At 40.1% G+C, this 15,650-nt stretch overlaps 1 protein-coding gene across 2 annotated transcripts in view; it reads right to left on the reverse strand.

The window, feature by feature from the left end:
* Positions 1–15,650, reverse strand: part of LOC111875618 (origin recognition complex subunit 1) — a 42,572-nt gene that overhangs the window by 6,476 nt on the left and 20,446 nt on the right. For both annotated transcript variants that reach the window (XM_023871999.2, XM_033755879.1), the window contains exons 8-12: positions 14,002–14,198; positions 12,271–12,379; positions 7,961–8,131; positions 5,716–5,865; positions 874–989 (exon numbers count right to left, since the gene is read on the reverse strand). In XM_023871999.2, coding sequence (XP_023727767.1) covers positions 874–989; positions 5,716–5,865; positions 7,961–8,131; positions 12,271–12,379; positions 14,002–14,198 — 743 coding nt within the window. The remainder of the gene's footprint in view (positions 1–873; positions 990–5,715; positions 5,866–7,960; positions 8,132–12,270; positions 12,380–14,001; positions 14,199–15,650) is intronic.

The raw sequence follows: 15,650 nt of genomic DNA on the forward strand, positions 1-15,650 counted from the left end.
CACCCTAGTGCAGTTACTACAGCGTCAATCATTATCCTCCTGTCATCTCAAATCAACTCTTCCACCTGCTGTACAGTTTCTTCTGTCGCAATCTCAACAGGACAACCTGGTTGGGCATCATCTGTAATTTTTGAACACCCTTGAGATAATTTCTCCACCCATTTGTGAACCATTTTAGGCAATAAACACTTCCCACCATAAGCAAGAAAAATTTCTTTATGAATATCCTTTGCATTGAGTCATTTGACCCAAACGATCGCACAACAGAATTCAGCTAATGCATCGTTATGGAAAATGTGTGGCCTTGCAGGGGGCATATGTAGAGGACTAACTCACACACAATTTCTTGTACCTGTGCCTGTTTCTTCTGGGTGATAATTAAAATTTGATGACTTTCCTATGTAGAATGTTACTCTAGAAATCATTGAGGGTGACATTCAATGTGTTGCATTACATTACTGTAATATCTTGGATATTGAAAGACACCATTTTCAGCAGCTATTACGATACAGGTAAGTAACCGTACTAAAATCACAGACCAAAATCATGACTTCCAATAAGATCCATGATGGAATGTGTTTAAGTCTTACCAGGAAGGAGCTGCTCTCTAGCCAGCATTCCACTCAAAGAACTGGCGATAAGAAGGTCGCAAATGAAGAAATAAACCTCTCTGCATAATAGAGAATCCTGTCTTCTGGGATAAAACACGATGTAGACCACTGAAAGTCAGGTAATATTTCAGACAAATATGCCAGCTGACTTTCAATGGGCTATACGATATTATATCCCCAGAAGAGGACTCTTCATAACTACTATATTGAGGACCTCAAATCCTCTATGTATAATCCTTACCGATGATAAAACTTCACCTACCGAGCCACCAGCTGAATAGCATCAGAGTCAAATGCCTGCAGACCTTTGAGTCGTGCTATAACAATCTCTTGTAACTGCTTGTGAGTGTAGGGATGGAATGTTACTCTTGTCAGCCCCTAATGAAACAAAAGAATTTACTTCTGAACTTCAAGGAAATATGACACACAACTAAGATATGGTTCTTATCAGGTATGCATCTCAGAAAGTAATGCAAGAGGAACCTCTAATGCATTCATTTTGTATCTTCTAGGGTACAGATCAGACATCCTATTTAAGATATGACAAAATATACAATACAATATTCACAAAATTCTCAAAAGCTTAACAGTATATGAAGGTTTAATAAATCTGTGTCATGAAATAAAACTCTTATGTAGCAAAAAATAAAAATTACTGGTAACAAAGAGAACGTAAGTAAATAAGTAAAGGTATCCCTGTAACAGGCCGTGGAGGCCCATAAGGTTGTGAGATGTTGAGGTTCCCACAACAAAGAGAACATATGTTGTAAATTATATTATAGTTTGTAACAGAATGATCATCTGAACAATGGCATGGCAGTTATAGACTAATATCATTCACTGGTGTCTCCATTAGAGTGTACTATCTTACGAAAAACTGTTCTCCATTCTTTTCTATCCAGCCATGTGCACTTCTCTTTCCTTACTCTCCTTTATATCTTCCTGCACTTGGTCTTTCCATCTAGCACCTGATCCTTGTTTTCCACGATAATTATTTGACACCTTTCTATTCTCTTAAAGGAATATTATTTTTCCCCATTCAAAACACATGCCCACAGCACCATATTCTTAACATGATCAACTTTTCATGTAATGTTATTGCTTTCTTAAAAAGTCTTAAACCTCCCTGGAAACATCTATGACTAAAAGCAGCAGTTATAAAGGACATAATGGAAGAAATAACAACTGCGTCAACAGTACATTTAATTTGTGAATATGTGATTTATTTATTTATTTATGGTTTATTTAAAAACACTTCCAACAGCTCAGATCACATACATACACATACACACATGGCCTTGAATGGCAAGATAATTATGAAATAATGAATTGAAAATAACCTGAGGGACTATCCTGGAATTTCCTCCAGGGACTGAAGGACATCATGAAAAACTGTCAAGAAAGATGATCTCCAGGCTGAGATTTGAACCTGGGACATTCCCAATACAAAGTACAGGCACAGACCTTGGTTTTCAAACATCCTCACAGAAAAATTAAGGAGCTTCAAGTAAGGTGAGCATGCACACCAGGAAAGTGAAGCTTCACGTCTGCAACCAATTCAGTGCCCAGGATAATTTTCAGACACCTCCCAAGTGTTATGTGGAGAAGCACCATTGTGTTGAAACCACATCTGAAGATGCATATTGAAGGACACATCTTCCATAGTTCATTTCATTACAGCCATTAACCTTTACCGTCCTAATGTCACAAATGAATGACAGTGGCAGCNATTAAAGGTTAATGTGCCCACAAAATGTCAGCACCTATGAGGCAATCACTGATAAAAAACTCCATGATTTCAGTCTGCAAGCAAACCAAACCTACCGAGCGACTGCCGCTTGTCGGTGAAGTTTAGTGCCAACTTTTGTGGATAGAAGGTGTCGTGTGGTCAGCGCAACGAGTCCCCACGGCCTTTAATTTTGGTTTCCTAGACTGGAGCCGCTATTTCCTTGAAATAGCTTCTCAATTATCATCATGAGGCTGAGTGGACCACGTTCCAGACCCACTACTCAGAAAAAATCTGGTAGAGCTGGGAATCAAACCCGGACCTCTGGATCTGTAGCCAGGAACGCTGACCACTAGACCACAGAGGGAGTCAGTAGTCACTGATAGCCATATTGAATCATCTGCAGATTTTCATGTCACCATATATATCTGTTGTGAATGCTGGTGATCCCAGTCCTAGTAAAGCTTGATCTGTCCATGAATAAAACCTCTGCTGTAAACGTTGGGTCTTCAGATGACAGTTGCAAAATCCATTGACAGATTATACATGTTGCAGGTGCATCATGTGGTGCTATGTCTTGCACAGACTGAATGCTATAGGGTTACAACTGCTGTTCTTGTAATGCATAGTGTACTTAAGCATGGCAGGTACCTAAGTGGGGCAATCCAAAAGTGTCCAAAATTTGAATTTTGTGCGCGAATGGTTATGAGTACATCAAAATACNAAGCCAGACACAAACTTACAATTGGTATAAGCATTTTAAAAATGACCAAACATTGACTGATGATGACGATTGTTCGGGACGGCCGTCAACGGGCAAAACACCAGAAAGTGTCGCAAAAGTTAGGGATCTGATTCTGCAAGATCGTAGACTGACCATCCAAGACCTCTGTAACACCTTGGGACTAAGTTATTGTACATGTTAACGAATTCTGTCAGAGGAACTGAACATGAGGAGGATTGCGGCGAAGTTTGTGCCACGACTGCTGCAAAATGAACAGAAGCAGCATTGCTTGGAAGTCTGCAGGGAACTTCAGCAACAGCTTCAAGAGGATCCAAACTTTCTTTCGAAGGTTGTCACTGGTGACGAAAGTTGGGTTTATGGCTATGACCCTGAAAGCAAGCAGCAATCGTCGCAATGGAAGAGTCCTTCTACACCTCGGCCAAAAAAAGCTCGACAAGTCAAGAGCAACATTAAGTCCATGTTGATCTGTTTTTTTTATATTGACAGGATTGTTCATAAGGAGTTCATCCCTCCTGGTCAGACAGTGAATAAAGAGTTCTATCGCGATGTTCTAAGGTGTTTGAGGGAGGACATGAGGAGAAAACATCCAGAGAAGTGGCGCACGAACGACTGGGTACTCCACCATGACAATGCACGACTGCACACGGCTTACATTGTGCAGGAATTTTTGGCTAAAAACAAGATGGCAGTTGTTCCCCACCCACCATACTCGCCAGACTTAGCTCCATGCGACTTCTTTCTCTTCCCCAAGATGAAAATCAAGTTGAAGGGGCGAAGATTTGATACAGTTGAGGACATTCAAACAGAAACGCAGACGGTACTAAACGCCCTAACAAAGGAAGACTTCCAGGATGCATTCTGAAAAGTGGCAGAAACGCTGGGACCGGTGTATGCGCTCCAAATGGGACTACTTTGAAGGTGATGGTGCAGAATAAGATCTAGGTAAGATGTAATAGTTTGTATTAATATATTTCGGGAATTTTTGGATTGCACCACATATATAGGGTGCAAGACATCTGGTACCGACAGCAGGCTGTCTTTCAATGATCTTGATCTCAAGAATCTGCTCTTCAATTCAAACATTATATAGAGAATGAAGAAAACCAACAGCCCATCACATTCCATGAAACAGCCCCATCTGCAGTCAATACAAAAAAAATAAAACATCAGTCATACCCCCATTAGGGTTTTTTCCTTTGTATCTTCTAAGAGCATCTGCAGCATTTCCTGCATTTTACTAGCACAAGATGCATGTCTACAGCCACTTTTCATGCTAGTTCAGTATGTGAAGTGCTTTCCCAAGCTTAAACTGCTCCAGGTTGCCTTGAAATGTAACATGTATTAGCGTTTGTGTACAATACTACATATTCAAAGTAAGACTGTCAGACATTGTAAACATCATGACAAAGTTCAGCGTCAAATGGATCCCTACAATCACAACAGGACACAAACAAAATGTTCAAGGAACCCAGCTTCTTTAGAATGTGATAGCAGAGGCCGATATTTCTGAATGGTTTTATGACTTCTTAAGGAAGTCAGTGTACTTATTTTTACTTATTTTGACATCCAGAACCTGTTCCGTAATATAGTCAACTCTCGATTATCCGGGTTAATGGTGGGGACAGAAATCACGATTAATCGAAAACCCGGTTAAGACAAATTTTATTAAAAGTAGTACTGAAATACTGTACCTTCATAATACTATAGGCCTACCTGTATTTAAATTTATTCAACCTCATTTTTATGTCATCTCATGGCCTATTTAATACTTTTTTTACATTACACTGAAATATGAATTAGTTATTTCAATCACAGTCTTCAACAACATCCAACATTTTTTATGAATATTCACACTTAACACTTAAAAAAATTTAATATTGTCGTTTACTTTTTTGCGGCATTTTCCTTTTTCTGTTGGATACTTAACACAACATGCTTCCTTTTACACCCTGACATTTTGCAAACGCACTTGAAGATCGATACAAAGATACTAACTGGGGCGATGTATCTGTCCTTGAAACTTTCCATAAATCCTTGCATTCTTTCACCCTTACCCCAGAACATTGTGTTAGCATAATGGGACCAAAGAATGCAAAGCTTGGTTCACACTAGTGCGAAAATAGTGTTACAACTCACCATGTGAAATAAAAGTGAATGAATATTAAACATATAAGCCTCAAAAACGCCTCAGTAGCCCCGGTTAAGCCGCAAACCGGTTAATCCGCCCCCGGATAATTGAGAGTTGACTGTATATGGTGTATGAGACACTCTGAGGGGGCACGTGTTAGTGTAGTTGGTTGAGGGGCTATGCTACAAGCCGGAAGATCAAGGGTTCAAGTCCCAATGAGGTCACTGGAATTTTTCAGTTGACCTAATCCTGGCCACACTATGGTCCTGGGGTCGACTCAGCCTCCAACAGAAATGAGTACCAGGAATAAATTAAATAATTTTCCTGGGGAGTAAACTGCGGCTGGCGCATAAGACCGACAACCTTACCGTCATCTTTGAGCCGACTGTCTAGATAATGTGGGACCCTCAACGTCTCACAATCCTATCGCCCTTCAACGCCTGGTACAGGGAGAGCTTTACTTTTACTTACTTTATGAGACACTCTGTATAAGATCACAACTTACTAGTCTACTGGTCACTCGCCCCATCAATAGCCTCTCAGGCAAGTCCATAGTGTTCGCAATGGTAAGTACAACAAGGCATGATGAAGTTTTTGTAGGCCAGTCCAACAAGTTGTAAACAACATCCTGCCGCCGGGTCCACAGCAGATCCAACTGTAAAATAATTTTACCAAAATCAAGAGTCTTCAGAGTTCAGCTTCTGACATTCTGGGGGAATTTAAGTTCACATCTTCAGGGTAGATCAATAGTCATTCCTACAATCATGATGGAGACAGTGGAGCTCTCCAAAACATTGGACCCTTTTACCAGAACTACAAAGTATTACATCACATATGATTCTACATCAGGGGTAGGACAATCACTTTTACTTGGGGGCCAAATAGGACTATTTAAGGAGAACATGCATTTTGTGAGCAAAATTCTGCACTCATAAAACTGATAACAAGCTAATCACAGAGTTTCAAGGTCTTCACAACATCAACATTTGAGTAGTCTGGCTACTGGTTAACCAGTGTTTCTGAAAAACCTGTTGCCCTGAACTTGTACCCTCAATATGGAGACAGATTGCTCCAAAGCGTTACTTACCAGACTATGCACTGTCATAACCCAAAAGACCATAATATTGAGCCATAAATTATTCTCATTACTTGAACTACTTTACAGGTAGGTTGTGGATGGCTGAGAGGGTGAGCAGGGAGATAACAAAACTTACATGAAGTTTGGGGAAGAACTAATCACCTACTTTCCTTTCACTACACATTGAGCATGTGACATGACATGGACCACAAAAAAACACATGTTCAAGAGTTCTAATGCTCCTGCCCAAATTTGTTTACCAAGCTGTTGCCTACCAAAAACACCCAATGTTCAAGTCTCTTGTTGATTGCTGTTCTTCCTGTATCCCACGTATGGGAATGTAAAAATTATTTGCTAGTCGAACATTTTCACTGGCCCTTCCTTACTGTTCTACACTGTAGATTTTGACGTCAGTTAATACAAAGCAGGATGCAACAGTTCAAAATATTTTCTGATTAACAGACTGGGTAAACAGCAGATAGTTTTCTGAAAACTGAATAACTAGTTGTGTCAATTGTACAGTAGAAGTAGCCTACAAGTCTCATACTCTCACACTTATGCACATTTATTTAAAACATATAATTGAAAAATATTAAAGATAATGACCACCCACTCTAAGAACCAGGGTTATTTTACCTTGCACAGGCAACATTCTGGAATAGATGTCCTATGTAAATGTGTTTGAAATTTCCTACCAGTTTATGAATACTGGAAGTACATTGAAAACAGACCCCAGTAACTCTGTAATGATGACATAACAGTGATGCATCCTTGTTCCTACAGCATGAATAACTGCATGTATCTTAGATTAATCTTCTGATGGCTTTGTTAAATAGCCAACTAAAAAAAAAAGGTCTATTTTTCATTCATATACTCTGTCTGCTATGGGAACAAGACATTTGTAAATTTACTCAGACATCTCCTGATAGAAAAACACAATCAAATTGACCATATTTTGATAGATAGTGCAGTCAGCACAGTGACTGGCTATGGGCTGGATGACGGAAGGGTCGGAGTTTGAGTCCCAGTAAGGTCATGATTTTTTCTCCCATCCAATGGGTACCCAGAGGCAAAGCGGCCGGGGCATGAAGCTGACCACTCACCTCCAGCTATTGACAAGGTGAAGTAAATGTGGAGCTACTCCCCCACATGCCTTCATTGTGTAGTGCTTAATTAGTTAAGTACAGGGACAACTTCACCTTACCTTACATGCATGCAACTACTAGCATCAAACAAGCAATTCTGTCATGAAACTTCAGTTAGAGTATGTGTAAAAAATGGCAACTGTGCAAAACTGTTACTTTAGCTTTTAATTTGATATCAAATGTGGTTAAATTCTTCCAATCAACATGAACATGCTACTCTACAATCATTTACATCAGTCCAGTACATTAACCCTTGAGCCAAATTGCATTTTACTGTTAGATTATAAATTTATATTACCTAAAAATCACATTAACACAAGATTTGTGGAACTGAGGTGTGTGCAACAGGGAAGTAGACTAAAAGTTATGTTCTTATGAGTGAATCTCTTGGATGTACTTCTTCCTGTCTTCCATGATTTACAAGCAACTTGAATATGCTGATGTTTCAATTCTGCATGCAAATTACTTTATGATATGCATTTCCAGGAGATATGAACAGCAATTGAAAGGAAACTGGCTGTGATTACCTCATCTACCAAAAGCAACGTAGTTATGCGTCGGTGTGCAGTACGAGAAAATCTGCGTTCCAATAGCTGCTGTGCTTGTTCTGCTGTCACAGTCTGACCAGTGAGTGCATTCAATAATTGGACATATGCCTGTCGTGGCTCTGTGAGCCACATACCATTCAGCTCTACAAACTGGAAAAGACCAAAATACAATCAACTGTGCTGTAAGTATTCAGGAGCTGGGACAGTGCAGTTGGTACAGCAGCTGGCTATGGGCTGGATAGCTGAGAAATTGGAGTTTGAGCTCTGGTAGATGCAAGATTTTTCTTCACTCCATGTTGTCCAGACCAGTTCTGGGGCCCACCCATCCTCTTATCCAATGGGTGCTTGGGACCTGTTCCCCCAGGGTAAAGAGGCCAGGACATGAAGCTGACTGCTCACCTCCTACTTGTACTGAAGTCAAGTATATGTGGATCTACATATGTCCTCAAGGCCTACTGCTTAATTTGTTAAGCACAGGGACAACTTTACCTTTACCTTATTTACTTGAACAAATCTCACATCTCTGAAACATTTCCTTTCATAATCCATATATTTGGGTTCCCTATCTGCTCCCAATTATGGGCAGCTTAACATCAATTCCCCACCTGTCATAACAAGTGAGATCTTTGGTACAGGACTATAAATTTTAAGTTGGTTTTCTAATCCAACAACCTGAATATTTAATTTATATATGTTACTGTGTATGTTAACTGGCATTGGCAAAATTGGGAAAGGGCTGAAGGGAAGGGCAAAGGGACTCCAAGGAATGTATGCAGAACTGTTCAAATTTGGGGGGGGATGACCACAACTCTGAAAGATGGGGAAATTATCATGACAGACTTAAAAATAACTTAATACAACATTTACATGCTTAACAGTTGCATTTTTTATCCTGAAGTATCAGTTTTAAAATATAGGTCAGTCTGCTACAACTCATAAAACACAGAAAAAGTGACATACACCCTTTGTCAGAGTATTTAATTTCATATATAGCCCATCTGTCTACATGACCATGCCATGCCCATGAACAAACTGCAGAAACTGAAAGGTCATAAGAACGCTTATACAAAGGAATATGGGGGAAGGGAGAAACACAGACATTTTTTTTTCCTTTTAACATACAATCTACTTGGAAAAAAATCATTTCATTTTTACACATTAAACTGCCACAACTACAATGCTTAATAAGCCAAATATTATGTGGACCGAGGAATTAAAAAAGAAGGTACTTTGCTTTATTCTCATTAAAACTGTCGCCAACAGTCATCAGCAATCACAAACACACATGATTTGGACCAACTACAATCATGCTAGTCATTAATTCGTTTGGAACAACAATGCAACTGGTTTCTATTAACCCTTACAGGCTGTTAATTGAAGAATGGCCTGTTACATGGACTTCCCACATTTATTTCACCTATCTTCTATTTGAATGTTTGTCAACTGGTACTCTGTGTGCAGTAAGTTTCTTTCATTATGAAGGCTGAGTCACTGGTTATATGTTAAAGCACACTATATTTTGGTACGTACATATTAGTGCAGGAAGCACCTTCCGGATGGGCCCATGTCCTTAGGCAGGAGTTGTAATTCTTCAGACTTTCTATGAATCCTATACAGCATGTCAAGTGAGATATCGTAACATAAGCAAATGCAACAAGTGAAATAAAGATAGCTATTAAAGATGTTAAATATATATAATTTAATGTGTATATGAAAAGAAAATTACTGCATTTTCTTAAAAAGTGGGGAAATACTGTAACTTGAAACGGGTGATGAATCAAACAATTTATTTATACTTTCTGCTCCAAATTGTCTCAACATCTTGAAGTCCGACCACAGCATTTCAAATCATCATGCCCACCCTTGTGTACATGCACATGCACACACATACAGAATGTCCCTGAAATAAGTACAGAAAATCTGAAGGTGTGTACTATGGCCCAAAACAATGAAAACAGTCTATATATACAGGGTGTCCCAGGAGGAATGTGCCAAACTTCGGGAGGGTGTTCCTTATGTTAAAGTATGCCGATATAACCCAAAACACCTATGTCCAAAGTTGAACGGTTACGGAGATAATGGCCCGAGAAAAGTGTGGTCTTCTTGCAGGTCCACGCACTATACGTACCTGTCAGCTGAGACCCTTATCTGTTTGTCCTTGAGTGCCGCGAGTCACACTAGCGTAAGCTCATGCGCTGCCTACAGATTACGTTGCAGTGGGGTCGTGAATGGGTGGTAAATTAGTTGTGTGATGAGTTGCTGAAATGCCTTTTGTGTTTTCACACGTCGAGTATTGTGATATGCATTTTGTGTATGGATTTTGCGGTGGCAATGCACGTGCTGCTGTTGAAGAGTACCAAAGGCGTTTTCCCGATCGAAGGATTCCATCTCGAAGTGTATTTACGCGAATTCACCAGACATTGCGTGAGACTGGTTCTCTTCCGAGTGTTTCTGTGCAGTCGGAAAGGGAGGATGTACAAATGAGAAACACACGAGAGAACATTCTTCGCATGATTGATAGAAGTCCGCGTCTCTCCACTCGTAGAATGGCCTCTCGCATCGGCGTATCACGTATGCAGGTGTGGCGAACTTTACATGACGAAGACCTGTATCCTTACCATGATCAAAGGGTACAACATCTGGAACCAGGCGACCATGCTCAGCGTATGGATTTCTGCCACTGGATAAAAGCTCATCCCGAACTGTTAAGCGTCATTTTATTCAGTGATGAGGCGTCGTTTACCCGGGACGGTGTAAATAATTTACGAAATGTGCATACGTGGTCCCATAATAATCCACATGAGATAATGGAAACGAAATTCCAAAAGAGATTATCCGTGAATGTAGGTATAATAAGAGTTATGTGGTCGGCTCATAGCGCAGCCATATTACGTCATCGCACGCCAGTCATGTGTTATGTATACTGCTTGGAAACCTAAGGACAATTATGACATGGCGAGCGAGTATTTTGTACTTCAATTTTATGGCTTTCCGTCACTCACAAGTTAGTTTGATGTTACGTACATTATTAACATTACAGAATCCACATATTCCTGCCAGTTTTAATATCTATTTTGTAATCAACAAGTGTGTAACCCCGGTCAAAGTTTGACACTTCTCTGGCCATTATCTCCGTAACCGTTCAACTTTGGACATAGGTGTTTTGGGTTATATCGGCATACTTTAACATAAGGAACACCCTCCCGAAGTTTGGCACATTCCTCCTGGGACACCCTGTATATATATATATATATATATAGAGAGAGAGAGAGAGAGAGAAACATGTAGAGCTAGGCAATCACATAAGCACACTCGACAACAGGATAGATGTTTATAGCTTGTGACCAATGCTACGCAACACACACAAAATGAAGCATGCCATTGCATTAAGCATTTCAGATCAGAGTGTGAGATGAATATTGTACCTAGACTTGCATTTTCATCCATACAAGATAATGGTTGTGCAAGAGTTGAATGTGATTGGCCGAACAGCATTGCTTTGCACAAAACACGCTTGAAATTGTGGCAGATGACGCAGACACAATCATGAAATATGAAGCACACTTCCACTTATCTGGGTGTGTTAACAAACAGAAGTTCCATTACTGGTTGGACACAAATCCATGGCAGCTTCATGAATGCCCTCTTCACTCTGAATGTGTGAGTTTGGTGCTGTGTGGGAAGCTTTGTTATGATAGGCCCATATTTCTTTGAGGAGGACGAACTTGCTATGACAGTAAACTCTGGTCGCTATGTTCACATGCTGCATAATTTCCTTGCACCATAAATTAGCAGATGTGGACGTAATCAACAAACCATGTGGCTGCAACAAGATGGGACCACCACCCATACTGTGAGAGCTTCCCTAGCCTGCTCCGTCACCTGACTTAAAATGTAAGCAATTATTTCCTTTGGAGTTACCTCAAAGTGAAGGTATTCATCAACAGACCATGTAGAGTTCTTGAACTGAAAGCTGCAATTGAAGATGGAATTACGGCATTACCTCCCTCCCCCCGCGGACATGGTAAGATGCTCAATGACCAACTTCAAGACGAGGTTGCAAGAATGTGTACAAAGAGATGGTAAGCATCTGGACGGCATGATTTTCCAAGACAAAATGAGCTCGCAATTATACACAAAAATGGCATACATTGTACTAATTTAGAATCCATCACGTTTCCCTGCCAGACCCTATATATAACATTCTGTAAAAAGAAACAAAGAAAACATAACAATATATCAGTACATTCTTTGCCTCTTATTTTAGTTTGAAAAACCATTCAATCTACCTGAAAATCTGGAATGTTCCTTTGTGACACAGCCTCCTGCAAACTACGAACAACTTCCTGTACTGTGGCTGTTTTCCCAGTCCCAGGCACACCACTTATGTACATGCATCTGGAACATAATATTTAAATCTAACACACACTCTTGAAGTGATTCCTTCTGAAGCTTGCATATTCTTGCAAGCAATCTGAAATCCACTGATGAGTTTCTGAGCCTGAGGCAAGAATCAATGGGTAACAAATATTCATCTAGATACACCAAATTACTGCTTACCGTGTTCTCTTTAACATCCATTTCCTTTTAAATCATTAGCATTTCAGTCACCTGGTCAGAAAAATAAACATTTTTCAGTAAATTAACATCAATATTGTGGCACACAGACCCACTGCTAGTCAAAGACCTCAAAACAAATGAGTACAGTCATTGATATGCAACAGATGAATGAACAAACATCTGTTTCTGAGCAACGTGTTTACTAACACATTACCGCAGAAACAAGACACACACAACAGCACAGTTACAATGGAAATGGGGATCTTTTCTATGTGATCCATGCCAAGGAGTTAAGAAGAAGACAATTGGGGCAATCCAGTTCAGTTGTCAGTTGCAAGCCCACCTGTGAAGCAAAGACTAGGAGGTTGGTATGAATTGGCTGCCAGCCTGGAACCTAGTTAGTTGAGGGCTGGCAGTTAAGCTCAGCTCTTCAAAGGAGGCTGAGAAGAGATAGTGCTATAGTGGAGTTGACAGTTGACAAGAGTTCTGCATGGGCAGCTGTGACAAGAGGACCTGAGTACAGGAAGCTGAAGAACCTCCACTGTTAGAAGCCATTTCCAGGAAGAGTCTAGTGAAGAGTGAGAAGACTTAGCATGTGCTAGTGGTTTGTAAAATGTGGATATAGCGATAGCTCTGTAATTACTTGTATTAATAGTAATTGTGGGTGGTGTGTATAAGTGGTCAATATATCCATTCCCCCTCGTTGGTGTCTCCACCTTATCGTGGTGAGGGGGTTTGAGTATGCCAAGGACCCTGAGAGCTATACCAGCGGTAACGTAGCTACTGGCAGGGCCTCCCTTGCTGGACAGGTCAAAGGGTAGGCATCAGACGAAGAGAGACACCAAAAACCAAAAACTGATGCCGGAAGCAGCGTCATCAGCAGCGACTTGAAGCACAGAACAAATGATGCTCGAGATGGTTCAAGTTCGTATAGCAACAGGCGTGACCAGAGTGGTTTGAACGGCTGTTGTACTGCGATGTGGAAAGCAAATGGAAAAACTACCACATTATCACATTTCCTGGATAGTCTCTTTCCAAAAACAGAAGATCACATTAAGTGGAGGAACTGTTTTGGAAGAGACTGTGGACCTGTCATCTGACAGATTACTGATCAATCAATCAATATCCATTCACCAATCCATACCCTGTCTATAGTCACACATCTAAATCGTGACAATATGCATAAACAAGTGAATTAGCATGACATCTACAGGCAACTATGTGGATGGAACTGTGACACTGGCTGGGAATCATGGGAAGTAATCACATACAAACAGGGTATTTAACTGCACAACTCAGCAATGTGGGGCAAATTTTCTTCTAGCAAAAACCGAAGCTTAAAACACTCATTCTAGGGTCCACAGAGAGCATGAAACCTTCAAAATCAAAGGGTCAATTCAGTTGCATTTCTGCAAACTGAATTCAGTCACTTAAGATGCATATTATCTAATTAAACTCACCCTCCTGTCCCATCAAGAATCTTGCCCTCAACGAAGTGATAGATGTTGTTAAACTCTTTTTCACGGCATGGAAGGGATTTAGGCACTGCAGCAACATGCAACCTAGCACGTGCCTCCTCCAAAACACTACCAGGAGTTGAAATGGGACTGGCACGAGTTGGAATGGATGGTGTCAGCAATGCACGCTGCGCAGATCCCTGTTATGAAATAACATATCCCAATGTAAAGCTAGATGAAAATTATGCCTAGAAGAAACCAAGTTGGACAGCATAACACAAATTTTCATCAACTTCATTAAATAAGATTGACACACAAATAAACAGTACAGAAAGAACAAAATTTATTTTGTATCTGAAGCATAATAAAAGCTGGTTTTACTGTTTCATCCATATTTTGCACATTAAGATAAGCAACTTGTATATGACATGCAAATGTGAACTGAACCTAGACAATGTATTCTTCCTGTAAAATTAATATTGGTTAAGATGTAATATGAAAGTCAAGGCAATTTTCTTCTCCATTTTGGTGTTTACTCTCCCTGAATGCTTCCATCATAGTGACTAGGCTACAAGCTGGACGACCAAGCAATCAGGCTTTGATTCTTAGCAGGGGCAAATCTGTCTCTTTTTCTGTGTCAAGACCAGCTTTAGGGCCCAACCAACCTCCTATCCAGCGGGTACTGGAAGCTTTCTTCAAGGGTAAAGTGGCTAAAACATGGGACAGACCAGTCACTTCCGTTTAGTGAAAAATTTAAGAATATATGGAGCTATGCCTCCACTCATGGAGTCTTATTAAGCAAAGGGACAGCTTACATCTCTTTACCTCATTCTGACTGGTATACTTGCAAAATTCTGAAGAGATAACCTTAGGAATAAAGAAATGAGAACCCACAGTTTTGCTTCCAAAGTTATTTATGGCTAGTAGCCCATAAAGGGTCCCCTTAAACCACCCTCTCTGCCCCACCCCTTTCTAGCAGAAAATTCTCATTCCAAAATCTGAGAGCAACTGATCCCTGCCAAGATTTAACTACTGAGAAATGTACATCATGAGATATCTCCTAATTTCCTCATCAGTCCAGCACCTTGTTTCACTGCTTATTCTGTTGCCTGGCTTGTTTATGGGGGCACCATGCAGTCTTGGCCTCTTTGTAGACAGGTTTCCCCTTACCCTGATCTTCCACTGGCTTCAGACAGTGATGTCAACAGAATATAACTATGCATGTGTATGCTTAAGGTTTAACCCTCATCACATAACGAACGCATTTCAGTTGACACTGACAGCAGCACCTGAAAGCCTCTAATTATGGTAATGTTATGGGCAAGCTTGGACTAGAATATGAAACTTGAAATAATTCATCTGTTTGAAGTGTCAGCAGCTTATCCAAAAATGAAACCGGAAGGCAAGATGGATTAACTTCTTTGAAATTGTTTACAATAATGAAGAGAAAACAAGAGAAAACAGAGTATATATTAAACCTAGACAGACTGAAGTCTTGTTTTCTTGTGCCATGAAATTGAATGCCAATATGTCACTATTAAAATTTAAAATTGGAATGTCATGATGTAAATTAATGTTGTGACAACATTTTTGTCATGACAATTAGATTAGTGCCATGACTTTAATGTCATAGATTGAAACAGAGAGATTAA

The sequence above is a fragment of the Cryptotermes secundus genome, unplaced genomic scaffold (genome assembly GCF_002891405.2).
Source record: "Cryptotermes secundus unplaced genomic scaffold, Csec_1.0 scaffold50, whole genome shotgun sequence".
NCBI classification, from domain to species: domain Eukaryota; kingdom Metazoa; phylum Arthropoda; class Insecta; order Blattodea; family Kalotermitidae; genus Cryptotermes; species Cryptotermes secundus.